The sequence below is a fragment of the Pagrus major genome, chromosome 22 (assembly GCF_040436345.1).
Source record: "Pagrus major chromosome 22, Pma_NU_1.0".
In the NCBI taxonomy this organism is placed as follows: domain Eukaryota; kingdom Metazoa; phylum Chordata; class Actinopteri; order Spariformes; family Sparidae; genus Pagrus; species Pagrus major.
Window position 1 is genome coordinate 29,072,015 of NC_133236.1, and position 27,884 is coordinate 29,099,898.

Below are 27,884 nucleotides of genomic sequence, written 5' to 3' on the forward strand. Positions count from 1 at the left end.
CTCCTCTCCCTTTGGATCCATCTGTCAAACTAATGATCTCTGCCTGCGCTCTCCAATTCAATTCTGCTTTAATGACGCGACCGTAACGTTTAATCATTTAAGAGTGTTTGATTGGTTTTACACCACGCTTACAAACAACAGAGGCTTCACACCTGTACAGATGTGTAGAAGTCCTGCTCAACTTGTTTTGTAGGAGAAAGATCTGAAAACAGGAAAAGGAGCCGGACTTTTACATTCTTACATTCCCTTTTCTGGGAAGTTTAATATATAGCAGTGTTTTATTATTTTGTAAGCTGTCCATGTTTCATGAACTGTGTGTAAAATCTTAATGTTGAAAGTATCCAGTAACTACAGCTGATTACTATGCAAAATTTGTAATCCAAAATCCCAGACGACTACAGAAAATGGTTTTCACTAGTGATGCAGGGATTTATCGTTCAGACGTCGGCACCGATACTCGGCTGGTTGAGTGCTATCTGAGAATAAGACGGTCCTCACCGATAGCATCAGTCCATGTTTATCTGTTGAATCGTATGAATCAATACTTTTGAAGCGGTTACTTTTCAAAAAGTGTTCAATCGTGTTTCTTGTGAAGTTGTTTTCTTAGATTTGTATGATCTATGACTTTGTGCTCTTTCAAAGATGGTGTGACTTCATTACACTGACCTCAAAATGCTTCAGTACATTTTTTAATAATGAACATTTCCTTGTTTTTCTGGCACAAAAGAGGGAGTAAATAAAACAGAGTAAACAACAACAACAAAATACACATCGGCATCGGCTATCAGCCAAATCCTGATTTTAAACATTGGTATCGTCCCAGAATTTTGCAGCTGATGCATCCCTATTTTGGACATTACAGCACTACACAGTATGCAGTGTATTACACTACACTACTGTGTGATACAGCAGTGTACTGCTGCTGTATCACACAGTAGTGTAGTGTAATACACTGCACATACAATATCATCAAAGATAAACATGGAGAAACTGAATGAGCTGGTTTCAGTTACATGCTCTGGAATATTTTGATGCTTTTCTATGGCATTGTCAGCTTTTTCCCCTCGGTAAATATTGAGTTTTGTGTCGGTCTGTGAGTGTGTCACATTGACGGCGAGTGAGTTTTATTTTGGTACAAAGCTTCTTCTGTCTGTACAGGCTGCAGCGTGGCAGGAAGTGTTGCTTTGTGGCTGCCTCTCGCTGTTACAGTAGCTGGCGGTCTGTCTTCTCGCTCTCTGAATCTTTCATTGTGTTTCTGTGTCGTTCTTCGTCTCACGTTGTTTCTGTTTGGCCTCTTTTTCCTTCCTCTCTCCAGTGTAATGTGGTGTTCGTCCCCCCCTCCCTTCATGTTCACATAGCACAACGTACTGAAGCATTTCATCAGACTCCCCTCCTCCTCCTGCTCCTCCTCCTCCTCGCCCTCCCTCGCTGTTAATGCAGGCGATGGCAGATTGGTTTGCGTCCAGTCCCTGACCTCTAACCCTCGCCACTGTAGACACCTGACCTTAATTTCCCAATTCTGCCCTTAAAGGGGTAAACCACCATTTTTACACATCCAGCTCAATTTAATGGTAACGGTTAGCACTCTTTAACCTGTAAAAAACAACAATATCAAACATTAGGCTCAGGCCCGTCAACACCCTCATCATTTCTGTCCCTTATGTAAATGCCTGCGTGTGTTAAGTCTGCGGCAAAACTTGTGCATTTCTGTTCATCGTCTTTGAATCTGTGTGCGTTCGTTGGAGGGAGGTTGTTGTTTTTCTGCAGGCTCTATTTGCTGACTCCGACAAAACTGAGTACCAGACTGTGTCAGCGACCGAGAGACCGAGCGAGAGAGAGGCTGCAGACACAAGCTGCAGGAGCTCGAGGGTTCGCCTGCAGAAAGATACTGCATGTGCTTGTACACAAACCGCCCACTGCAACAGCAACGTTTTAATGATCAGAAGTCACCTGCAGGACGGAACAGACACAAAACTATTTTATACACCATGTGTAGATGCTCGCTGCGGTGTAGGCCGTGCAACCATAAACCAGCTTTTATTATAACACCAGAAGCAAAGCTTGGTGGATGACTTTTTTAAGGTTTAAACTGGAGTGGCTCATTTCAGTCACACAGAGACTGAACACAGAACTTACAGGCTGAGCTGTATTAAACACACAGAGCCTATATTAATATGTTCATGTTGGTGCGGACGGGTTCTTCAAAAAACAACAATAAACGCTTCACTTCGGTCGGTAACACTGATTGTAACACGTCAGGTGACATAACTGTAGTAATATTACTGAAATATTATTAGTAACGCGTTGTATTGCGCCGTTAACGCTAAAAGAAATGTCTTTTCTAACATGTTACACCCAACACTGCTGAACTCACATGCTTTCAGGGCCCTATCCTGTGTGACAGAAAGGAAATGGCTGGAAACAAACAAACTTTACTGATTAGAAACCGATGCATGTGAGACGATGAGGCAGAATGTGTAACGCTCCAAAACGATCCATAATGTTCCTGTGCTGTCCGCTGGGCTCTTTCAAGGGTAGTTTTGTTATCCTGCTGAATAATGGATGAACCACAGAGAGAAGAGAGATCAGTTTATCAGTATTGCAGCGCTTGTTTTCACTGTTGCTTTTTCTTTGCTCAGGAGTTTCTCAAGTCTTTGCTTCAACTTGAACGAGACTCCACTCTTTGTTCTGAAACTAAAGGATTTGGCCTGAGAAACAAGCAGGTCTTAGTCAGGATCAACTTTTTAACCAACTTGAGAGACTTTCTGAGCTCTTTTAACGATCACTGTTAAATCTTAAGAAAGTCTTATATTAATCTTAAGTTTGCGAGGAGTCTGAAGCAAACACACTTCAAATATGTTTTTATTGAAAAGCAGGAAATGTGCAGATTAAAGTGATACAGAAGCTTCATATTCAATCAATCATTAACATCGTTGTTGACAAACAGCCGTTTGAATACGTTTGATTGATTTTAATTGACATGAAGTTTGACAGAAGAACATATTGCATTGGTACTTTCTGATATTAGCAGGAGCGTCACTGTCACAACGAATCACACTGTTTTATATACTGAAGAAAAGAAGAAAAGAAGTGAGAGGCCATCACCAAAATGATTTAACCAACTGTTGGGCTGTGATTTACACTTCAGCGAGTGTTGAGTATTCTCAGCTCTGCTGCTATTAAGAAGCTTTCTCAGGCTTTCACTGATAATAACACAGGTATTCAGTCCAGCCTTTGTTGCCTGTGTTGAGATTTCTTCTAATAAGATTGAAACCGGCCTTCTCATACTCTTCAATAGCTTCTGAGTTGAGAAGCAGGGTAATGGCCTTCATGGGGTTGTTGCTTTCACCTTTCTTGTGCCACAGGTACACTGCGCTGCCGTCGGTCCCCTCGTTGAGGTCAACATTCACTGGTTGGTAATTTTGCTGCGCAAGAACCTGGCGCTCGCTGCCATTGGTGGAAACTTGCAGATCAGTGAGTGCACGCTGCGGGTCGGTGGTCTGACGGTACCAGATGAAGACATAATTTCCATTTGCACCCCTGTTAGTATCTTCATCCATTCGGATGTAACCATCCCTCAACTTCTGCTCGTCTGATCCGTAGGAATCAGTGGCAGTGACATCACAGATGTATGTTTGATGTTCTCTCTTCACCCAGACGTGGATCCAGTTCCCTTTAGCCCCACGGTTCAGATCACAGGTCAGTCTCTCCCAACCATTACGCAACATGCGGGCCTCACTTTCTGCAACGGTAGTGACATCAACATCCACTATAGGAGTGTTGAACTCTCCGGACCCTCTGTAGTACCAAAGGTATTTGTAATCACCTTTAGCTCCAGCATTGAGGTTTTTATCGATCTTTGTGTACCCTGCCCTGTCCAATCCACGAGCCATCTCATTGTTGAATGTAAACTGAATCTTGGTGACTGGTGCTCGGCCGGATTGTCTTCTGTACCAAATATAGATGTAGTTTCCTCGTGCCCCTTTGTTTAGATCAACATTGACTTTCTTGAAGCCTCGTGACTGGAGAGATTTCTCATCAGCCTCATCAAGGGACACACCAAGGTCTGTGATGTGGTTGGCCATTGTGGGTAACTGCAGACAAGAAAGACAAAAAAGTGAGGTGAGCTCCAGAATAAGTGGACAAATAACAAAATAACTACTACTACTGTAACAACAACAACAACAACAACAATAATAGTAATAATAATAATAATAACAACAACAACAGGAAAAAAAACTATTGATCTTCTGATTCATATAGACTAATTGATCATTCAATAAAAAGGTTTTCTCATTTGAATTTAGAGGCTTCTTGATTCTGGTGACGGCAGCAGCTCGTTGCGCTGCTCTCTGTCATGTTATTAATTATTCATGACCATTTTGCAGTGCTCCAAAACACACAATACGTCTCGTGATTGTTCAATAATACTGTGTCACGAAGTCCGCTCACATCAGCGTTATACAGTAAGTCTCAAGTCAGCATACAGACAGCTGTCGTTTTCGCTTGTTCGTGTCGGTCACTGGTAGGACAGAACTGCTCCTAGTTTGGGATGTTTTAGGACGTCTGGTCACGCTAGTGCTGACCCACCACACAATGAGCTCTCCTTACTATCAGGCACTCCTGTTGACAGTTCAGCCCATTCACATCACAATTTTGTTTCACCATGGGGCCCCTGTTGTCTTCAGGGGCCCCATGCAACTGCGTAGTCTGTATAGAGCAAGAAATGATATATATATGGAGCCTTTAACTCAAACTCAAAATTTTGAAGACTATGCATCCATGCAGTTATGTCAGAAATATTATGACATTAGTCTTTGTTAGTTTAGGTTCTTACTGCATTGAAATCACCTTCACTGTCAAACAAACTGAGACGAGGAGCACCACTGCATTAGCCTTTTCCTTTTTTGGATCCAGGAACACTGCTTACCTAATGTACTGTGGCCTACTGCCCAGTTGGTGATTTTAAGTTTTTAAAAAAAAGTTTTTTAAGCTTAGGTGTGGGGTAGCCAGGCAAAGGGGAAACAGCCTAATTAATTTTAAATGTAGTGGTTTTTAAACCCAGGGAAGAAAAGAGGTGCTGGAAAAATCTGACTTGAAAACCTACAGTTTGATTTAAGCTTATTTCTCTACATAGAAAAATAGTAACATGTTCCACATATTAAAAGAATACATAGGCCTAAAAAGAAAGGACCGGTCTTTAAATAAAAAACAATCCACAATATACCCTTTAAAATAGGAAAGAAATAAGAGCAAAATAGAATAGATAGAGACATTTCTCATGATTGAGCAACAAAAAAGTGACAAAGACACATGAAAGTGCAGCATTGAAAAAAAGGAAAAGCCATAATGCCATACCTTGATATGAGAAAAAGCCACATCAATCTGTTTGGCTGTGTATTTTATAAAACAATGAGGTGATTACAATTTTTAAAGATACTGTGTAATTGGCCTACCATGCCTATACGCCACCTACCCCCACAAATCTACCCTCCGCTGCTGTATTTTAGGCTCTGTGAGAATAAATGGTCCTATATTACTTCGAGCAACATGCTACATGATTTAAAGTGATGTTTAACTTAATACACACCTCGAACAAAGCTTGTCTGTGCACACACGTACTGCTGCACTCCGTTCCTCTGACCTGTGTTGAAAGTGAAAGTGAAAGTGAACGAAAGAGTGCAGAGATCTGAGAGGCACCTGGCTGCAGGCCTCCACTGTGAAGTCGCTTCCGGTGCAGGCTCCGCTGTCAGGACACCTGAGCGGGTTGTTCCGCTGCTGCGATACGTCACCGTCGCCGCCATATTGGAGGAGGCAGCTCTGCCCCGTGAACTGATACAAGTGAATGAAATATGAAATATATTCAGGAAACAGACAGATACTAAAAACAACGTCTGTAACGTCCTCGGATGATTATAAACGTTAACTACTCCTCATATGTTCAGTTTACAGGTGGCACCAAACCACCGGATGTACTTTTATAATGTTTTTATGTGTTTACAGCTGCCAACGTGTGTAACGCTGCTACTGTGATGATACATGACGGTTAAATATTGAATCTGTGTCTATAATAACCAGGTGTATAGTTTTTGTACTTTCTTTTATTTTGAAATATTTGTACCTTCAGCCTGGAGCAAAGATTTTGAGTTTACCTCCATCCATCCTTCTGTTCTTCAGTGCGTCTGTCCATCCATCCGTGTCCGTCTGTGTTTGTTATCTTAAAAAAAAATAGCAACTGGACCAGCAGCACATTTCTGAACATATTGACCTTATGTTAGCATCTCAAACTTCTCATCATCTATGCATTTATACCCAAAAGGGAAAAAAAAGCTATTGACTCTGAGATGCAAAGACTTTTCTGCAAGACCCCCATCAGGACAAATTCTGGTGATTCTTACACGTCAGGACTCTGATGTCTAACATGTACAGTGTTGACCAGCTCTGCAACATGTGATAGATTTAAATTGATGTCATCAGGTGTTAATGATATTGTCAAGGATTGAAAACTCAGTTAGCTGTGCAGCTAGCGGTTCGAACTGGGAGCTCGGGGACCAGGGGAGTGTTGCTAGCACAGGAGCTGTGGACCAGGAGGGGCCTGCTAGCTGGTTAGCATGCTAACTTCAGTAGTTATCTCTAGAACACAATACACAGACATTATGATGTCCAAACTGTGATTTATTTATTTGGTCGTGTGTCTTGGGCACCACTTGGCGATGCCTCGTCCTGCTCAGTCGTCTCCTGGATCCACACACGTTACATATATTATAACTTGTATCAGATATTCTGTCAGTGCAACTTGTAAACTGTGATTTTGTTGTTGTGTTGTGTACATGTGACATCTGTTGCATGTCTGTCTGTCCTGGGAGAAGATCCTCCTCTGTGGCTCCTCCTGAGGTTTCTTCCATCTTTTTGTCCCCTGTTAAAAAGGTCTTTCCTCTCTTGAATCGAGGGTCTCAGGACAGAGGATGTCGTTCACTGTACAGATTTTAAAGCCCACTGAGGCTGATGTGATTGTGATTCTGGGCTGCATGAATAAAATTGATCTGATTTGATTTGACACTGTCAGTTTTTGTTGTTGGTGATATATTACAAACCCCCACTGATGTTTGGGTTGACTACTTTCACGGCTCCCACATGAATCAGAACCTGCTTCAGTGTGTTTCTGGATTGGCTCGGACTGTTACTAATATAGTCATGAACATTTATTGTCACAGAACAGAGGAGCTCCAACTTTTTCCCTCGGAGGGCCAAAAACAAACATTGTGTTGTTAATGCATAAAAAGGTACTAGGATCCCAAATTCCTTTAACTGACCGATGTCCTTCTGTCTTTGTCATTTTGAGATGTGGCATCATAAATTCAAAATGGAGGAGGGAAGAGGAGATGCCTCTGGAATAACTGTCGAATCATTTTACTCTCAGAAAACCAGACGGGTTAACTACTTATTTATTTACTTCTTTATTTCTTTGACTCAAGATATCTGTCTGAGATCTGTCTGATTTTTTATGTTTTATATAAAATTATGATATAATTAAACTGATACCCTTTGGTGCATAACGCTCACTGGAGTGGACAGATCTGTTTTCAGTCACAGACAAAAAAATGTAGAAAAATAATATTGAACCGTGAATAAAAGTATTTATAACATCTTCAGATGAAAAATATATGTTTGGCCTGTCTGGTTTGCTGAAGATAAAAAGGATCTAACAGTTTACCATCTTGAATAATTTATATAACTCCTTCAAAATCAAATATATTGAAGAAATAAAAAGTTTATTGGCATGATGTTTTACTTGTTTATGAGCGAAAAAAAACAACTTTTTGATTTAATAATTCACACGAAAGGGTCAAAATGTTCATGATTTGTAAAAACTCTTTCAAAATAAAACTCTAGCTGCACACAGCCTTATAAATCCTACATCTTGTAGTTTATCATGTTTTTGGTGACATGCCTGGACGGCTCTACGCCTGAAGATGATGTCTTCACATTAGACTGTCTGATTTCAACCTGAGTGGTGTTTCTCTGTAAATCTCACCCTGGACCTTAACGAGAGATACGTAAGCCTCTCGACTCACAGGAGCAATAAAGACAGACACGGGTGTTGACTAGGGTTTATTACTTTTAATCAATTCAGCTAGCTACAAAATGTCCACCACTTCACACACTGACAGGATACAGAGAGGGAGTCTTTAATATTACATGCGTTGAGGACATCAATCTCACGGTTGAACCTATTGTGTCATTCAGGTTGTAGGTATTTAATCACCTTACTCTAACTACTCGACATTTTGGCGATTTGGTGTGCATAGCTCTAAAGTACAGAAGCAACAAAAAACCCTTTTGTATGTATTTTTTGTGTCAGAGTATAGTTATTGTTATTCAATACTATCATTATTTTTTACCAATAACAAACCACACAGGGAGAATAAACTTACAGATACAGTCTTCTTATAAAAGTAAGGTCTCTCAGAAATATGCGTCTTTGCTTTACATTGCAAACGTTTATTTTTATTTTTTTCAGAGCATCCAAAACCTATGTTACAGTACACAACCAGTCCTCATCTTTCAGCACATAATCAACATCTTCATCATTGAACTGCATAATCATTTAGAAAACAGGTCATTTTTTTGCAATACAACCCCCAAGTCCTCATATTATTTTCATCTTTATCTCACTTTTTTGATCCCTTTTGCATTATTTTACAACGAGATGGTCACAGTCGGTAAATATATCGAGACAAAAAGAGTGGCACTATTGCAAACTTGCAGGAGTATGGAACGATCAACTGTGTCCTAATACTGAGCATGCGCTTTGTCAATTTGCTACTGCCATGTTATCGTTTTTTATATATATTTTTCAGACAGGTTTTATTTATAAGACTAAAATCTACCATTTGTCATGCAGAGAACGCACAATTCACATCACTTGGAATGCAATGTCTAATACAGCTACAGAGAGTCTAGTTGCACATTGTCTAAACAGTAACTCAGTATGATTGCGATGAAGGAAAATGTACCAACGACTGCCTTTTTGATTGTAAGTGCTCTTTGCGATGCCAGTCATCTGTGCCACCGGCTCAGTAAATCTTTACTCATGTTTTTCCATCCGTCATCTCCCCTTTTGTCGTGACAACACCAAAATAAGGAGCATGACAGTAGCCTAAATGGAATGACACAGTTTTACTAAGACAATACTGAGATACTGAAAAGGAAAAGGAATAAAAACAAACAGCTTGTATAGCATTCCTATTATATACTTGTCATCCAGAGCAGTGTACTTTTATATATATATATATTATATATGATATAGAATAATATATGATATATATATATTTTGACAAAGAGAATAAAAACTTCACAGGTGAGCTAGAGAGCCATCAAGTCAGCACTATATACAACCTTTGGAAAGAATGATATACGGAGTATAAGAAATCATCTTTTACGAGGACAATCATCTTGAAAAAGCTCGACAGACGACACACAGAACAACATTTACAATGGGGAGGGGAGGTGATATGTGCATGTGTGCAAACCTAGAAGGTCAATACCATGATGAAAGCATGTCAGCGCCTGTCGACGTGCGGCGCGGGATGCCCACGCTCTGGGCTCAGGGCGTTTAGCCACTGCCCAGCATCTTTGTGGCGCGCTGGTTGGCCTCGTCAATCCTGGTCTTGTTGGAATCAGCCTGGTCGAAGGGAAACGGGGAGAAAGACGGGAATCAGTTTGCTTGTCCTCAAATAGTTTGACTGTGTACGCAGCTTATTACAGCCCATATTTATATTTCATGTTAGGCAGGAAACTCTCGTAACTGTAGTATTATAAAAAGGCAGCGAAGGAGGAAGTCAGGTGACTTCGTATGAAGAGCAACAAAGTCTGCATAGGGCGGACGAAGGCGTGGATGGATGGTTCAGACACACGCAGGACTCATGTGAAAGTGAGTAACATAGTTAACTGATGTCATGTACATAATGTAAATGAAGGTATGTACATAGTAAAGTCATAAAGTATTGTACATATTTTAATCTTCTCCTAAACCCAAACCAAGAGTACAACAAAGGTCTGGTAAGCTGCAGCAGTCACGTTGTTCTGGCGACTGTGCTTTATGTCAAATATGCACAACTGCTGTAGACAAAGAATAGAAATGGAAAATGCCTGGTCGTATCAGAGAACGGGGATTATTGTTGAACTGATGAACTCTCTACGAAAACTGTGTTTACATCATCACCTCTACGTGTCTCTACTGCTCGTGACGGCAGAACAGCTTTTCATGTTCACGTCGCTAACAGTCGACTGCATCAACAGAAAACACGTGAGAATGAACAGATTCAGATAAAATCCTCCGCTCCACCGCTGTTTCCCAAGATGCAGTTGAAGAGACGTGACTTGAATTAGATTTTCTTTCTAACAGAGTATTTCCGTTTCAATTGAGAGAGATGTTTGTTATCTTGATTTGATATTGTTATTTCTAAACTTCCAGGCAAACTTATCTGATTTATATTCTTTAATACTGTAACTGACAAAAGTATTTTATTCTCTCGCCATTTTTCTATACGAGTGTGGATGCAGCAGACGAAAGCTGCTGAACATTACTAAAGGCCTGGTTTTGATCTGAGTGCCTGTTTGGAAATCTTTCTCCTCTGTCAGGACAAACTGCAGCGATTAGTGGATTTAACGGTTGATTGAAAAGAAATGATTCTGCAAACTATTCTGATAATTGATCCTTTAAGTTGTTTTTCAAGAAAAAATGTGAAACGTTTGCTGGTTTCAGCTTCTTAAATGTGAAGACTCGCTGCTTTTCTTTGTCATTTATGATAAGACATAATGAGGATTTGGGTAATGAACTACTGGTTGGACAAAAGAAGCAGTTTCAAAACTATTAAGAAATCTTAATAGGGCCTAAACAGACCAGAGCTTCTGGCTGGCAGTCGATCAGGATGAGGTCTGCAGTGAGTCAGGGACAGATTCAGAATGAGTGTGAGAGCCACCTGGGAGGCGTTCCCCACCTCGCTTAAGCCTTCACACCCTGATTGGCTGGAAGGGGAACGACCCAAGCTGCTTCCACTCATTAATTAGGAGTCAGCCTCCTCACCTGCACACAGGTGATCTGAATCCACTGCAATCAGCCCAGAGGGGTTTTGAAATTCAGCCCAAAACCAAAAAAAATCATCCACAATGAGACTGCTACAAGGTCTGAGGAGTTATCGTGTGACTGAGTCATCATGGAGGACGAACAGGTGGAGACGAATGACTGATGTGCACTTATTCTTCAGTAGCTACCAGCAGATTGGGTCGGTCTTATGTTGAAATGCTTATAATTGTATGAATGTGTGAAAGTGTCCATCAAAAAGCCGCCATCCCCCTGAATAACTACGTCTGAGCCAGATTATCTTAAAACAAAAACAATACATAATAATCTAAGTGGAAATTAAGAAAGTAATTAGAAGTGTACGACTTTTATCTTTTCATATAATACATATAAAATCCGGGTCGTACCTTCTCCATGATCCTGTCGATCTGGCGGTTCTGGGTGTCGATCTCGTTGCCCATGTCCAGGGCCATGTGGCGCAGGTTGCCGATGATGCCGCCCACCTGCTCCAGGTTCTCGTCCATCTCATTTTCTCGGGCATCGTCTGTTACCCTAAACACACACACACACACAAAGGCAGATTTAAGTACTGTGGCATCTGCATAAACACCAGCCCACACACACTCCACATATTGGTTTGTTGACCGGGGTCAGTAAAGGTCGTTAAGACGCTCTCATCCAGATTTCACCTCTGACCCGTCTCTTGTCTCTGAGGACCGGTGTCTGACCTCACACTGGGCATCTGGACGCGAGGAGGATCCTGTGCACGGCAGTTTGTTTTCTATCTTCTTGCTGAATTATTTCAGTTTTAATTACTTAACGTTATTAATTTAACTTGTTTTATTTTGAATGCCCTACATCCCAATTCACAACACTGCAACACATTCTGGAGTCGAGTATTAAATAAGATATCAGCGCCGGTCCGATTCACTTCACAGAGACATACAACCTCCAAACACTTGGGTGAACAGTTTCTACCACACGTTAAACGGTTGTTAGCTGAACTGAATGTTTACTCAACAACAACAATGAATACCAGTGTGAGGATCTTTGAAAAAGGCCACGTTGTGCTTTTGGGTTTTTCGAGCTTTCTGCTGCAGCTCAAATCTCGTCTAAAGAGAGCTGATGTCTCCGACAGAAAACGCTGCTCCTGAACCGGCTGAAACATTTCTAAAATCTAAAGTCCACGGGCCGGGCCAGGCAGGAACTGGTGGGCAGGGCCACCGGGGATGACCTGATTACCAAGGAGCCTAAAAAATGAATATTGATTAAAAAACTCTGTGGTTATCTTCCTCTCTGAAATGTGGTCTTTAATTTTCTGGATGCATTTCTTCATCAGCAGTCATACGACACAGATATGTTGGGTTTTAGTGTGTTTCTCCATAAATCTCCCACCGACTGTAACACAACCGGCACCGCGGTCGGGCCTAAAGACAGATTTGGTGACTTGATGACCCTTCCTTCTTTCCTTGTGGATCAACCAGGGAGCTAGAAAAACTTTGGTTATACGGCCTCTTTAACGTTTGTGTGGTGAGATATAAAGCAACATGTTATAAACGTTCAGTGACACTAACTCGTCTGAGTGTGTCGGACTGGATCGGGCTGTCCACCTCCTCTACTCTGAAGAAGAATACTGATGTGTTGTGACAAAGACATAAGTGGTGAAGAATTAATTAATTTTCTACGCCTCTCACCATCTCCACTGTGTAAAGACCCAGAGCTGTGGGTTTACGGGAGGGAGGAGCGCCGACTGTCACTTCTCACACTTCCTCTTTTTTTGTGCGGATTAAACAAACAAGATATAACATGGTGATTAGTGATCTTTAGAGAAGCTGGAATACAGACTGTTTACAGTCTTTATCCGAAGCTACGCTAACCTCGTCCTGGCTGTGGCCTCGATTTACATACAGCTAACACAGTGCTGTCTGTCTTCTTATCCAACGCTCAGCAGTCTGCACCACATGGACGTTCGTATTCCTCTGATACGCATCAACGCACCTCTTTTACATCCGCTTGCATCATCTCCGTTTTCCCTTCGACCGCATCAGTCCATTTTAAACTTTGGGTGTTTCATTGCGTGAAGCTCCTCTCCCCCCTCTTACCTGCGGATGAAGCCTCCACTGATGGCCATCTGTTCGCGCTCGTCCACCACACGGGCGGGCTGGCTGGCCACCACGCCATCCTGGTTGTTCCCCCAGGCCTTGCTGGCTCCGCTCTTCATCCTGGCCGCAGACAGCGAATGGGGAGGACGAGGGGGGACAATTACTCAAAAAACTTTGACCGGACGAGTCATCATTTACCTCAACCAGGCTGGCTTCCCATTAGTCAAAATCTACAAAGAGAGCCTCGGATTCGAGGTACTGTAGCAGCATATATATCAGTATGTAGTGTGATCAGCTGACACAAAGGTTACTTGGTTTCATGCATCCAGCACATAAATATATGGTAGGGACTAGACTAAGTCAAGCAAAGCATAGCAGGCATGGACTGGACTGGTTGGTAGACTGGGTTTGGTACAGGCTCATTCTGTTACACAATAGTAATGTGTGATGTTATATCTTCTAGGTATATAACATACTGTCCAGAATCAGGCACAAGTCACATCTGTGTGTTTGATATAATCTAGGCATGCATTTTTAGTAGCTTCAACATGTGAGATGACTCAGTGTGTGACAAAACCCCTTCCCTTTCCCTTTCTCTATTTTTTGCTGTCCTCCTGACACTTTCTATGTCGTTGCAGTGATGAAGCCCCACCCCACTCCCACAGTTAAATGTCCCAGTGTGACAGAAAACAGAGAAGAGACAAGCTTCTGGCAGACACACAACACAGAGCGTACGAGACTGTCACATCGTTAGGAGGGACGACGAGTAACGTGGAGAACAAACTGCCAAACGACAAAAGGAAAACAAAACAAAACAAGAAGGTGGAGATAGTCATCAGAGAATAACCATGGTTAACTCTACCCCCACCTCTACCCCCACCCTCCATCTGTGTTTTTTTGTTTTGTTTTAATGTCACCGCTTTTCCTTCCAGGGTTCAGAGTTCTGGACAAGCTGGGATGTCGACGAGTGCGATAGGGATTTTGATGCTAACATCTCTAAAAGTAAGCGTACGACAAATACAGCTGTGCTAACATCATGTGCAATCACAGCTCAGCTGCACGGCTTTGTAAATGTCACCTCACTCCGCCTGTCAGACTTTACACCGTCAGCTTCAGCTTCTGATTTGGCACAAACAGAGTGGAGGAGCAGGTGAAAGAGGTTCTTTACTGTCTTTAGTTGCACTTTTAAGGCACTTTTGATGAATGCTTTTAACCTCTCAAGCAGTTTAAGATTCATTTGGTGAAATGTAGCAGTGAAACTTATATCTATACATTTTATTTTGTATCCATCCATTCAACAACATTCTGCCCTCTCTGCTTGTGTTAGCATCAGTCGCTCAGTGCTGTGTAACCTTGGAGTGCTGCGTGCATGTATTCTCGCTGTATCAGGAATGGCGATGGCTCAGCCTCCTACACTGCTTTTATTAATAGAAATGGACTGAGGCAAGGCTCCGCTTAGCTCCCCGTCCCTGCTGACACACACCAGTGTGGTAAACACACACGCTACCCTTGTCTGACTGAGTCCTTTCCTTTTGTTCCCATTTTGTTCTTCATCTCGGCTCTTTTGTCCTCGTTCCTTTCTCTAATGTTGTGATACGTTCCCTTCGCTCTCCTCTCCTTTCCTTTCATTCGATAACCAGTTTGTTCTTTACTTCGCTGCAGTCTCAGAAATGGATATAATGCACTTCTCTAATCAGCTTTGCTCGTTTGAATTGAGAGGATCTGATTCGATCATTGCAGATCCCGTGGAAAAACTGAACTCGTTCTATCTAATTCATTCCCCCGAGTGACCTGAAAGTTGAGCCATACACCAATCAAAATCCACACGCAGTGGCATGCAGACAGCCAGAATCCAAGTGCATTAAGCACCGGAAAACCAGGAGTCAGCTAATTCTGATAGACAGCCAGCATGTTGAAGGGATTAAAAAAAAAGATATCCTGACACATATGATGGCATTAAGTCTCGCTCTCTGAGTGGTGAGAAAAATCCGACCAAAATACGTCTCTTTTGTCTTTCTAGCATCCGTCTACACATGCATTCAGTTTGAGTCAACTTCCCAGCAGGCTATCATGCCACTATCTGATATGGCTGACCTACATGTGAGCGAGTTCCCCGCGGGAGAGGGAGCTTAGCGAACAGTAATGTTGAACAGCCAGCGCCAGATAAAAGCTAATTTAGCACAGCGCTCTGCAGGAGAGGTGGCACTGCAGAGAAGCTGCAGCAGAACCAGAGGGGAAAAACAAGGCAGCAGTGTTGCTCGATCGCCACACAGAGCCGCGTGAAGACAAGGGTACCACGCAGGACATGCACAGTGGCATGATGTACCCATGTTGCAGAGACAACGTGACTGCATGCTTGAAACTATCTCACTGCGCATGTGGCGTAACCCAGTTTCCAGCTCCTGATTCCCTCCTGTACTCTGAATGTGTCATGCTGTCATTTTTTGTCTTCTTTGATGTGTTCACTGCCTTCGTCGTTCATTTTGTCATGTAGCATTCCTCTTTTCTCTTCCTTTTCTGACTATTTTTCCCTCTTTTCTTTCATGCAAGGACGTCAATTAACATATTTTGTCCCTTTTTTTGCTCTTATGGATTTGATCAAGTCTAAAACACAAAATTATGGCTGTAATCACCCTGAAAGTATCATATACAATGATTTTTCGCACTGTTTTAGACACTAATGATATCGCTGTGTACAAAATCAAGTTTTGCATTTATTTTTGCCTTTTGGAAATGTTTCTTCTCTCGTGATTTTTTTCTGACATTTCAAAGTAAAACTAATGTCTATGACTCTCTGCTGTTTGTTCCCTGTTCACCAAAATAAAAAGAGCCCCCAGGCTTCGTACCACTCATGGTAAATAAAACAGAAAAAAGTTGTTCATCATCACCATCAACATCATCAACATCACCGTCATTGTTAATATCAGCATCATCATGGGTGCATTGCTGTTATGAGTTGCATTGTCATGCATGCATGAGCATTCAGAGGGTCATGCTCGCCAGTCATTCCATGTCATTGGCGTTTTTGTGGTTCAAAAATGGTGGTGGGGGGAAGGGCGGGTGCTCAGTGGGGGAAACAAAAAGATCTTGTTGCCTGCAAAGAGGTGATGATCTACTGGATGTTAGAGCGGTGTGGGTGGTGGTAGAGATCATGCAGATGAGGAGAAGTGTCAGACAGTCCTGGAACCAGGCTGACCGAAGGCATTTTGGGACCAAGATCACTGACTTTCCAGCTAGAGTCAACACATAACATGATCTGGGTGCCAAGATGCTTCGGGAGCCCCAGCCCTGCTCTTTATGTCGGGTCTGAGTGATTGTGTAGTTGGGAGGGGCAGCAGCTACAATGAGATCATTGTAAAAGTCCCCATTTCACTTCACTTTGCATTGAAACTAAAAAGAAATATTCCTCTTCTGGGGAATCAGCGTTAATATCAAAGTTGGACTTGTGCAGTGGTTACACCTGCATGTAGATGACTCCTGTTGTAAAGGTGTTTGGAGAAGTGGAAGCGAAGAGATTAGGGCGTCATGAGAAGGGCACTTGGTAGAAGGGTGTTAAGAGGCACTTATTGATGACCCCTGGCCTTGGCTGAGTGGAGAAGAGCTTACGTGGAGGACTGGACTTTTTGAGGTTGGCTTTATAGGATTTGAGTCTCGCCAGTCTTGTCGACTGTGCAGAAGCAGCAGCAAAGGGATCAGTGTGCTGGGATGGGGTGTTTACGTGGATGGGTTAAATGGTAGCCTACGTGATCCTTGTAATTTGGATGGATCTGTGCTACTTCTCAGAAGCCAACCACATAGCGACAGCTCAGACTTTATAACTACGGGTGCTTGGCCGTCATGGAGGTGTGAATCCTGAGACACTGTATGTTTGGAGGCCAATCCTGGGGAGGTGGCCCGATCAGAACCCAAGGCTGCTGCATGTGTCAGCAGAACGTCTCAATTTCTATCAAAGTCGAACTGAGATTAAAATTCAGTTTTGCTCAGAAATCAGTGTAATATTACTGGTGTTTCTTCTTCAGGTGTAAATACCAAAACACCAAAATCTGGACCCATAAAAAAGAGGCAGCTAATGTTACCTAAACCTCTTTTGGATAAAAAGCTAGTTAGCCTAGCTTTTCGAGTGGAATACAAACTTAACAGCATTATGGGTCCACCCAAATTTTTTGGAGGCTATACGCGGCTCTAACGTTCGATGTTAGTCAGAAATACGCACGCAGAAGCTTGAAACGTACAAACAACAAAGGTTTGATCCGCTTTTGAAAAAAAATGGAAAATCGAATCACTCAATTTTTCCCTACACACAAAAATATGGAAAATTCTAATTTCAGTTCAACTTTAAGTGGACTGTGTGTGTGTGTGTGTGTGTGTGTGTGTGTGTGCGTGTGTCCACCTTGTATGGATGTGGAAAAGGGGGCGGAGTCAGAGTTTTATTTGGAGCTTGAGCAGAGCGGACTATTGGCTGTTGGCCACCGTGATGTCACTTCTACCTCGACTGTACTTTGATTTCTCAGATATTATTCTTTAGTTTTGAATAGCAGGCAGGCAGGCAGGCAAGCAGCACCTACTTGTTACATGGACAGGAGCAAAGACCACAGAATTTCCCTAGATCGTTCAAATTCTTTTCTGCATCCTTCATGTCCTTATTGATTTGGTCCATTCCCTCCTCGATGCGCTCCAGTTGCTCTGATTAAACACAAGTCATTTATCCCCCACAGAACGAAGCACGAGGAGAGAGAGAGAGAGAGGAAGAGGGAGGAAGAGGAGAGGAGAGGAAGAGAGATAAAGAGAGGACAAAGGAGAGAAGACAACAACTTCAGACACTCACTGTGACGAAAGAAAAGTAAAACAAAAAAAAGAAAATAAAAAGAGGAAAAACTGGACGCCACCACATATGTAAAGAACCTTTGGGGCACGTTGTCAGTACCTACTTGTTACATGGACATATGAAAAGCCCACAGCATTTCCCTAAATCTTTTAAATTTTTCTCGGCTTCCTTCATGTCTTGGTTGATATGGTTCATGCCATCTTCAACACGATCGAGTTGCTCTGGTCAGGACAAAGGGATGACAGCAGTGGAATGAATTTCATTGACTGATTGACAGAAATATGAGTTATGATGAGCAGTAAATCAGTCGTGTGTGTGTGTGTCAGGCTGTGATATTAAGACCGAGCTAAGTTTCAGCTGAGAGCATCGATTTGGTTGGATGCAAACAATTACGTGCACTGATGCAATTTCTGGACCAGAAGAAATGGTATAAAAAGCACATAAACATCAAATAATGGCAGCGAAACTATTTCTCACCGTTTCAGCTTCAAGTTAAAAGGAACCACGAGATGTTTGGGACATCCACTCCACTAAACTGGAAGACTCTCATGTCTTCATACTAAATATGAAGCTATAGCCAGCTGTCAGTTAGCTTAGCTTAGCATAAAGACTGGAAAGAGTGGGAAACAGCTAGCATTGGCTCCATCCAAAGGTAACAAAACCCAGCCCTCCAGTCACGGTTAGCGTGCAGACAGGGGTGTCACAATAAATTCATACTGGCAATAATCGTGATATTTAGAAAAATGAAGTATTGATACCGTGTTAATCATACACATGTGATAATCCCATGTTAATAAACTAGCGCCTCTTAAATCACTCCCGTCATAGTAGGTGGCAATAATGCACCTTAACGCTACCGGCCTAGTAGTTAGCCAGCGAGCTGCTACCACAGTGTGTGGCTACACTTGTTGATGATATCTACAGAAACACAGCTTGTTGTTGTTACATTTAAGTGTTTGTACAGATTAAACAAACTAAATATATTGCGTTAATAAGTGAACTACAGAGGTAGGCTAATTTTTTTTTACCTTGGACGGAGCGAACTTACCAACATACATATTTCCCAAACGTATATTTAATTGTTTCTTTTGACGCATGTTAAGTGTCAAAGTGGATGAAGAGATTGTTGCCTCGTGGTTCAAATCTTTGCAGCTGCGTTCAGAGCCAACATTTCAAACACATCTCACTTGGGAGCTTTTTAACGAGCTGCCAACACTGACAGATTTTATTTCCTTACTTGTTAAGAGTTTTTCTGCAGGACACGGAGCCAAAGCTGCTGCTTTTTCCTTACAGACAGGCAAATAATGTGTCCTTGTTAGCTAATATTGGGACGATATATGAGCGGCTTTACGTGTTCTTTGCTCTGACTAAGCCCCAGCAGCTACTACTGGGATCACAACAGTTACTGGTATTATTTAACTAGTAATAAAACATAAATTTGAGTGGCTATACGTAAACTGAGTGAACGACTTGCTGCTTACTGGCACAACAGAGTGAATAAATCTGTGTTGCTCTGTCTGGCTTTTGGACGCGTTCAAGTACGATTTGGATTCTGGTTTTATGAGTGTCGGGGCCTTCTGTCATGCTGATGTGGTGGATGGTGGGTTGGTGAAGTTTCCACAGCACAAAGAAATTTTCCATCCTGATCGTGATTAAAGAAAAATACGGTGCAGGCAGAGTGTGAGAGGGTGAGGCACAGTTAAATATGGAGCGGACTCAAAAAGCAGTTAATAGACTTGTTTCAGATTTGTAAAATCCCTGGTTTGACATGCGTTTATGCAAAATATATTCAACCAAGACAGATCTGTGTTATTGGAGTGAAGTGGGGTAACGGCAATCACTGGCTAAAAGTATTATATTTTATTTTATTTCACCAAAAGCAAACCTTGACCCCCTTTAAGAACCACCTCCAGCATCAAGTACTAGAAGGCTACAGGCCTGCACACAGTCAATAACACAGGGTCAGAGGTCAACTCAGGCTCACAGCCGCCGGTGTGTCCAGGCAGTCATTGCAATTGGTTTTGGAGTGGTGATCCTCCACACGGGGTGACGGGATCAGCTGATGGTCAGAGGAGGGGAAGTGAACAACACTGTGAAGCACCAGGTACCCACGCTGCCTTTATATTAACTGTTCACTGCTGCACACTTCAAACTGTGTTGTTTAATGTGGGTTGCTCATTAATAAACTGCATCTAACCAGGGATTGTACAAAGCAGTAAATGGATTGATAGAGAGAGGGTTGAGTATTTTGTCAGTACCAGCTAAATCGATCGTTTTTGTGTTCTTACACCTCTGGACTGTTAGCAGGGCTGACGTCAGACCTGTTTGGGCATTTTGGCTTCTAAGAGTATTTACAGGTAAAAGCTAAAGACAATTTGAATGACTTAAGAAGTGACCTTTGACCAGAACCAGGCCATATTTACAGAGGCGGCGTTCTGCTGCCTCTTATTTTGGCATTGCTATAAAATGTCAAATCTGTTGGCATTAAATTTGAGGTTTCCAGGGCTGTCACACCGACATGACAGCTTTTTAATCATTCTAACGTCCAAACAGTTTTTTCCTCGGTCGTTCTAGAGAAGATTATGGCACAAACAGAACCTGGAACAGCCCAGAAGTCAACCCACCATTGGGCTGCTGCATGTTAACCCAGCAGGGGTTCTGGATGATGGGTAAATAATCTTGATGTTGAGCTGTAGGGTTTTGGCACTTGCAGTGGCTGGCATTAAATAATCCTTCTGTTAATGTTATGGCACGTTTCTTTTTCGCCGTCTCTGATAGCTAATGAAAACAAGAAAAAAAAAAGCTTCTGGCAAATCAAAAGCAGTTCAGCAAACCAAAAAAAAAACAAAGAAACAAAATGTTAGCCAAAGGAAACAAAAGGTTAAAGGAAGATGAACAGAACAATATTCCCCCAAAGTTAAAACTAGCACCAGTCAGATAAACCATGCGTCAAATCAAAACCCAAATCAGGAAATATTACTCTGAAGAAATCAGGGAAAAAATGAATTAGTTTGGAAAATGCATTTAAATGAAAACAAGCAACTGCATATGAAACAATTCATCCATTCACAAGTGTTCTGATACCATAAATTTAACACAAACATTACTGTCCATTACTGATAACGCCCCTTGTGGTGCTGCTACGATGTGAGTAGAATCATAATTTATTACTTTTTAACAGAATACAGACTCGTTAAATCAACCAGCTGTGTTGGATGTGAATAGTTTGGTTATTAATACTCGTATGTTGTGACTAAACTCGCCATCTCCCCTCTCGGTAACTCACCTCCCTGCTCGTCCAGCATAACCAAAGTCCTGATGCCGGCATCTTTGCTCTATTCCCCCGAAGACAGCCAGGTTGAACGGAGGGGTGAGGGAGGAAACATAAATAAAACAGAGGTCAGTAACGAGGCTACAACAGCTGAGGGAACGAGTGGCTGCTGGGAAACCTGAGCTGCCACCAGCGATTTCCCCTCACATTCTCCTTTTCGTGCAGAGTTTGGGAAAAACTACATTTTCTTTTTTGCATCGTTTAATATTTGATTCTTCTGATGCAATAAAACACAACAACTGACGACAATAAAGCTCGCACAAGGATCGATCTGAATGCCTGTGTTAATTTGTTTGCTTTAAAGAGGCAATATGTAAGAATATAAGTTGAAAGCGTTCAGAAATTAACTAGAAAGAAAAAACAGGATGTGAAGAAATAGCAGTTGTGACATTATGATGTCTATGTATTGTGTTGCAGAGATATCTATTGAAATTAGCATGCTAACCAGCTAGCCCTGGCCAGTCCTGGTCCAAAAGCCTCTGCAAGCTAGCTGCATGGCTAACTGAGCTAACTAGCTGCAGTAGCTACAGCTGCAGCAGCTGGTGGTTACTCTGGTGGTATGATACCCTCTATTTGTTTAAGTATGAACTTGATATGTGGCTAATTCTTACACATATTGCACCTTTTCAAAGTGTTGGTCTTTAAACCTTTGGACAGAAGTGAGCTGGCTGTTTCCTCCTGCAGAGACTTAAGCTGCATATTTAGCACAGAGCCATGAGAATGCTATGTGCAAGAAAGAAAATGGCTTCCCAGAACGTTGAGGAGACGCATCTTAAAATCAAAGTAGAGGTACGACACCTGTTTTATAAATGTAACTGTTTGTACGCTGTCTTATAAATCCCTCTATAAGTCTCCCATGTATTCCAGACAGCTGAATTAATTTAATTTCACAAAACGCTGGGATCATTTTGTTGATGTTCCTGCTCTGGATTAGAATATTTTGCACCCCCACCGTCAGCGTGTTGGCCGGTATTGATTCGACCGTTACACCTTGAGCAGGAAACATGGAATCAGCCCTCAGGAGATTAACAATAATAACGCTGACAGCGAAGGAGAGTTCTCATTAAAATGAGGAGCCTGTCATCGGATTTCCATGCACAAATGACCCAATTAATAACCCAGGATCCCAACACCCCCCTCTGTCTCCGAGTCAGCAGCTGGTAGACCTTTGGACCAGGATTTATTATTGCTGCTAACCTCCAGTATAAGGAAGGCCATTTCTCTACCTCCTCTAATTTAAAAAGTAGATCGTCTGCTGATCCTTTTCAGCCCTTCAGGTTTTCATTTTAATTCCTTCCTGTGGCTGTGAACCATCTGAAGAGCTGAGCCTGCAACAGTAAAGCTATTAGTCACTGAGAGGCTGGCTACAGGTTTCTGATGCTGCTAGAGAAGCGTGTGAGGAGGCGGACGGCAGAGATACTTGCTCATATCCAACTCTCTGCTTCTTAGAAATACAGCACCGCCGCACCAAGACGTGGCACCTGGTGCGGCCTGATAGGCATAAATAAGATTATGGTGTGTCACAGCGCGCACACACACACACACTTGAATGCACACATATACAGATTATTACACACACATCCCCCCTCGCCTCCTCAGCAGTTTGGGAGGAAAGCCACATTGATGTTTCAGAGGCGAGCGGGGAGCAATAAGGAACCTGGGGTGTATAAATTATTCTGTAATTCAGCGAGCCTCCGTCCAGGAGAAATCCCAAAGTAGTCCAAATGTGTCCCCTGAGGAAACTCAAAGGAATAATCAACCATGATCCTATACAGGACCGAGCTGGCTCAATGCGGGTCGGTGAAAAGATTCATACATTTTGCTGGATGAGTTACAAAATTTGCAAGACTTTCATGTACGTCAGGTGACGGATTAGAGATTATAGTTGGCGCGCTGCAACATAAATGATTTCTACTCGCGCAAAAAGAAACCTTCTACTGTCAAAGTGGTGATTTTAAGCTACAGAAGTAAAAACAACTTGACTTGAGTTGATTTCTCTGATTTCACAGCTTCAGTTCCACAGTGTGTGCTGTATATCTGCAATAAGCAGCCAACCTAATGTAGAAAATACGTTTCCTTCAAAGTAAAATCCAGTGTTTATCGTTGTTTTCATTATTGTTGCCTTTTCCAGCCCATCGTCTCGTTAGCTGATTACATAACCACACATTTCTGAAGTTTTGATTGGATATCAGAAATCCTGAGTGATATCATATAACGCTTGTATGTGACTGTGCAGCACCATGTCTCGTTTTCAACCCTCCTGACCGTCTTTTAAACCGTAGGAAGGAGCAGTAAACTTTTCCTTTCGCCTGCCTCACTCACCTTCGTTCTCTCTCCGCCTGCAGTACAGCGGCAGGGTGGAGCTGCGTGGCAACATATGTCGACCGATTATAAATATGACCTTGAGATCTGCACCGAGAGCCCGTCAGACGCCACCGCCCACAGCTTCCTAACGCTTGTTTCTCTCTCCCTGTATGAGCAAATACAAATCTACAGACTGTGTTCGTCTATGTGTGTGTGTGTGTGTGCGTATCTCTGACGTTACGCCATCACTGGGTTGACTCACGTTTTATTCAGTCCTCCCTGACAAGAACAATGGATCCAAGCACTTAGAACAGAATCTAAATCTTGAACTCGGATTTAGTCATCTGCAAATCTTGGCGAGAAAGAAATAGTTCAACATTTCTTGCTGAGAGTCAGATAAGAAGACCGATACCACCGTCGTATCTGTCCATTAAATGAAAAGCTCGAGCCTGGAGACAGTTAGCTTAGCTTGGTTTTTATATGGATAAAACAAAAAGGGGAGCAACATGTTAATTACTGAGCTTTACGAGGTGCTGCTAGTTGGATACTGGTTTAACTCCCCCCCCAGCCTCCAGTCTTTGTGTTAAGTTAACGGTCTCCTGACACACAGACATGAGACTGGATCCTGTCTTCTTCTTCTTACTCGAAAATAGACACATTTCTTAAAATGTCAAAATCCTCCCCTCAGTGTGAACACGGAGTCCGTCTATCCTGAACTTTACCAGACGGAAACTCTCATAACAGAGACAAATAAGTCAATTTGTGAGAGCAGATCGTGCGTCCACTGATGCTGCTGGTGAGTGTTGTAAGCTTGTGTGGTCAGTCCTCTGTCACCATAACGTTAGCAGCTGTCAATTACAACCAATGTGCAGCGTTTTCTCTCTCAGAGCAGAAGAGCTTCATCCCAGTGCTCCTGAGCGCCGTGGACACCATGTGGCCCTGAACCTAACCAAGCTCTTACATCTTTACTTTATCCAAAGAAAACAAGGAGCCGCTCACTGTCCGTCCTGTCCCAGCACTGTCTGTCCTGTACCAGCACTGTCCGTCCTGTACCAGTACTGTCTGTCCTGTACCAGAACTGTCTGGTACCTACTGTCTTCATGTGTGTTGCAGCTGCTGAAGGTTTTGAATAGTGTTGTGTTCTTTGTTGTGAAGTGAGAATAATGGGGACATTGTGTACAAACTCCCTCAGATTCACAATCACTGCACGACTACAGAATCACTGTGATTTGTGAAATATAAAGCTTTTTATCAAAGTGAGATTGTTTCTCAGTTGAGGATGTATGTGCAGATGTTATTAATATGGACGTTTGTGTAATTTATGCTAGTGTTGTGTGTCTGCGCTGCCGTCAGGACAGGAACTAAATTAAAAGGCATCTTGGCCGTAATAACTTCTTAAACTGTGAGAATTTAATAGGGTGCTGCTTTTTCTCTAAGACTAGGTGCAGTAAATTATTTGTTCTGCAGTTTTTCTGATAAATCCGCCTGCATAAAGAAGAACTTCTCTCAAAGTGTATCTGAGACATGACAGACTACATTTATTTCCCATTCTTGCGGCGCCATATTTTGTCTCCGATTTTATCCATGAATTCAACATTTTACATATTTCTCTTACCTCTTCCACTAGCTGCAGCATACGACGAGTGCTCTCCAGTGACTGTGGAGGAACAGAAGACAGCAGTTAGTTTCCATTTGAGACGATACGACACATTCAAACAGCTACAGCCGTCATCAGAGGGGGAAAAGTACAAGCTTGACATCAGATTTATAAAATATTTCTCAGTTTACAGAAAAATAACACAAGCATGCGTCTGCAGTGTGTGTTGTGTGTTCATCGAGTTGAGCGTAAGCGAGCGTGTATCACAACAAACTGGAGTCAATTTGAACAATCAGCGGGACACAACAGGGATCAATGTCTGACGTTAATCGACTTGAACTCAACATGAACGCACGGCGATAGACCGTCTGCACTCTGAGTATTGATATGCACGACCTTATGATGGGAACTGCAGGAACGGTGACTGAGTCCTGAGATGTTTGTTTTCGTGCTGTCGGTCAATTAAATGCTCACAAAAATTTGGATTTGAGGTCAGAGCAAAAGATGTCTGAGATCTAGTAACTCACCAGTGGTTTATTCAAGTATACAGCCGCTCTGCCAGGAAAAATAACGACACTCTTGTAATAAAAACGTGCTCTGATCCCTCCCCTCTATCTCCTCTTCCTCCCAGACTGTTGGATGTCTGTTATTAGCCTGTGTGGTGATAGATATGTAGCTGCACGTTTAAATTCCCTCCCTAAGAAGCGCGTGGCTTCAGAGCACAGCTTGCTAGCCGGAGCCACTCGGCAGGGACGGCGCTCTGTGATATCTCGTTCTTATTACAATGACACAGCTTCGCCTCGCTGTGCTCGCTGCGAGCGCTGCTGATCCCCCCGGAGCGCCCGGCTCTGAAGAAGGGGGGTTGGGTAAGAAATCGAATGGGGAGCAGCCTCGGTTTGAGCTGCCATTTTTAATGTAGCCAGTCTTCTCTCTCCTCTTTCCTTCTTTCATCTTTCCTTTTTCCCATTTTTACTTATTTCATCTTTTCTTTCGCTCCTCTGACGTCTATCAACCCTGAAACACCGCAAACATATTATACGCTTGTGCTCGTGCTCTCCGATCCGGTGTCCTGTCTGTGAATGAGAGCTCATGTAAGTCAGTGCAACAGAGGCTACAACTGTTATTCTGACGCCGCCATTTTGTGCATGCCCTATGTTCACGCATGTGTGTGTGTGTGTGTGTGTCTTTGTGTGTTTAATATTCTGCTCAGCTGTGCCAGTGTGAGTCATATGTGAAGCTGGAGGGGTGTGGGCTTATCTGCTCCGGGCCGTGCCTGAGACTTTCTCTCTCACTCTGACGACACACACACACACACACACACACACACACACATACACACACACACACACGCACACACACACACCATCAGTTTTGTAGATTCACGCTCATGTTTGTGCACATGTGTTTCCCACACACAAGCACATGCTCAGGATGTTACCATGCAGTGTTATGTAAAGTCAGCTGCAGGTATACTCTCCCATCACCTGCACACACACACACACACACACACACACACACACACACACACACACACACGCACGCACACAGCCACAGCCCGAGGCAGACACTAACATGGTGCTGTATGATATTTCTATTCCTATGCATTCAAAGGCTTTGAGGTTATGAAACATTCTCCTCAGTGTGGTCAAACTAAAACAGGATTTCAGGAAAACCAGTTGCTTTTTATGTGAAGACATCTTGTTTACCCTCTACTGTACATTCATCCTGCAAATCCTCAGTATACATCAGTCATGTTAAAGAATGTTAGGATCTCATCTATATGCATTGAATGTGCTCCTGTCTCTGTGAGTATGTAAGCATGCATGAATACGTGTGTGCCATCATAGCTCCGCTTTGATGCAGCGAGCGCGTCGTTCTCACCTCATCGGCCAGCTGGTCGGCGCGCTGCTGCATGTCTGACAGCTCATTGCGCATGTCCGCGTCATCTGCCATGGCTGCTGGATGTGGGGGGTGGAGAGGGTCTCCAACAGGGAAGAGAAGATCCTAGTGGGAATTCGGGGAGGGCTGGAAGAGAGGAGGAAACACAAGAAAACAGATTGGTGGACGCTGCAGAACAAAGCAGTCCAGTGAGGCATGAACAGTCTCAGGGCGATGGATACGTTGGATGATTTGATTATTGAAATAGAAATGAGCTAGAAATAGAAATGTCTGTTGGTATTAAAGTCAACAAAATTTAGAAAAAATAAGACGCAGTTTTTCTGGAAATCAAAGCCGTAACCTGACGTGCACCTGTGAGCGCAAACCCACAGCTTCATACATTCATGTTCTCCTCTCTGTAGCCCTCTGACCAATGAGAGGACTTCAACAGTTGCTACCACTTAATGGAGGATTATAAAACGCAGCAGTAGCAGCGGGCACACAATGTTTGCAGAAGGGTGTCAGGCTCAGACGGACCTGCGTTCACTGGAAACTTTAATTACCAAAGCCAAAGAGATTCTGCACGTTTATAGAAACGCATGCTTACATTTGCTGATTGTCTTATGACTTACTGAAGACAACTTAACGGGAACTTGTCCTGTAATTCATGTTTATCTATCAGTTAGTTAATACATCCATCATCACGCATGTGCCATGTACAGATGCCCTTGAGCAAGGTGATACCCTCCTCCTCCCTACCC

At 42.7% G+C, this 27,884-nt stretch overlaps 2 protein-coding genes across 4 annotated transcripts; both read right to left on the reverse strand.

Moving 5' to 3' along the window:
• Positions 1–2,844: 2,844 nt before the first annotated feature.
• LOC141018203 (uncharacterized) lies at positions 2,845–5,645 on the reverse strand. The gene is made up of 2 exons (XM_073493121.1): positions 5,591–5,645; positions 2,845–4,094 (listed from the first exon to the last, which is right to left on the reverse strand). Exon 2 carries the CDS (start codon positions 4,083–4,085, stop codon positions 3,201–3,203), a length of 885 nt encoding a protein of 294 aa, XP_073349222.1. The 5' UTR covers positions 4,086–4,094; positions 5,591–5,645; the 3' UTR covers positions 2,845–3,200.
• Positions 5,646–9,555: 3,910 nt separating this feature from the next.
• snap25a (synaptosome associated protein 25a) lies at positions 9,556–27,198 on the reverse strand. Of its 3 annotated transcripts, none has more exons than XM_073493089.1 (7): positions 27,127–27,198; positions 25,264–25,305; positions 21,300–21,348; positions 17,754–17,871; positions 13,189–13,308; positions 11,494–11,638; positions 9,556–9,685 (listed from the first exon to the last, which is right to left on the reverse strand). In XM_073493089.1, the coding sequence occupies exons 1-7, from the start codon at positions 27,196–27,198 to the stop codon at positions 9,617–9,619; spliced, it is 615 nt and encodes a 204-aa protein (XP_073349190.1). In that variant the 3' UTR covers positions 9,556–9,616. The 3 variants fall into 3 exon arrangements, with proteins under 3 accessions (XP_073349190.1, XP_073349191.1, XP_073349192.1); XM_073493090.1 differs by lacking the exon at positions 17,754–17,871 and adding an exon at positions 18,117–18,234; XM_073493091.1 differs by lacking the exon at positions 13,189–13,308.
• Positions 27,199–27,884: the final 686 nt, after the last annotated feature.

Coding starts and splice junctions, on each gene's coding strand:
- LOC141018203 (XM_073493121.1), bottom strand. CDS start 4,085: ATGGCCAACCACATCACAGACCTTGGTGTGTCCCTTGATGAGGCTGAT.
- snap25a (XM_073493089.1), bottom strand. CDS start 27,198: ATGGCAGATGACGCGGACATGCGCAATGAGCTGTCAGACATGCAGCAG. Junction 13,309..17,753: donor TGCTCCTGTCCATGTAACAA/GTAGGTGCTGCT, acceptor GTCTGCGGCCAG/GATGAAGAGCGGAGCCAGCA. Junction 11,639..13,188: donor AGTGGAGGCTTCATCCGCAG/GTAAGAGGGGGG, acceptor GTGTGTGTTTAG/GGTAACAGACGATGCCCGAG.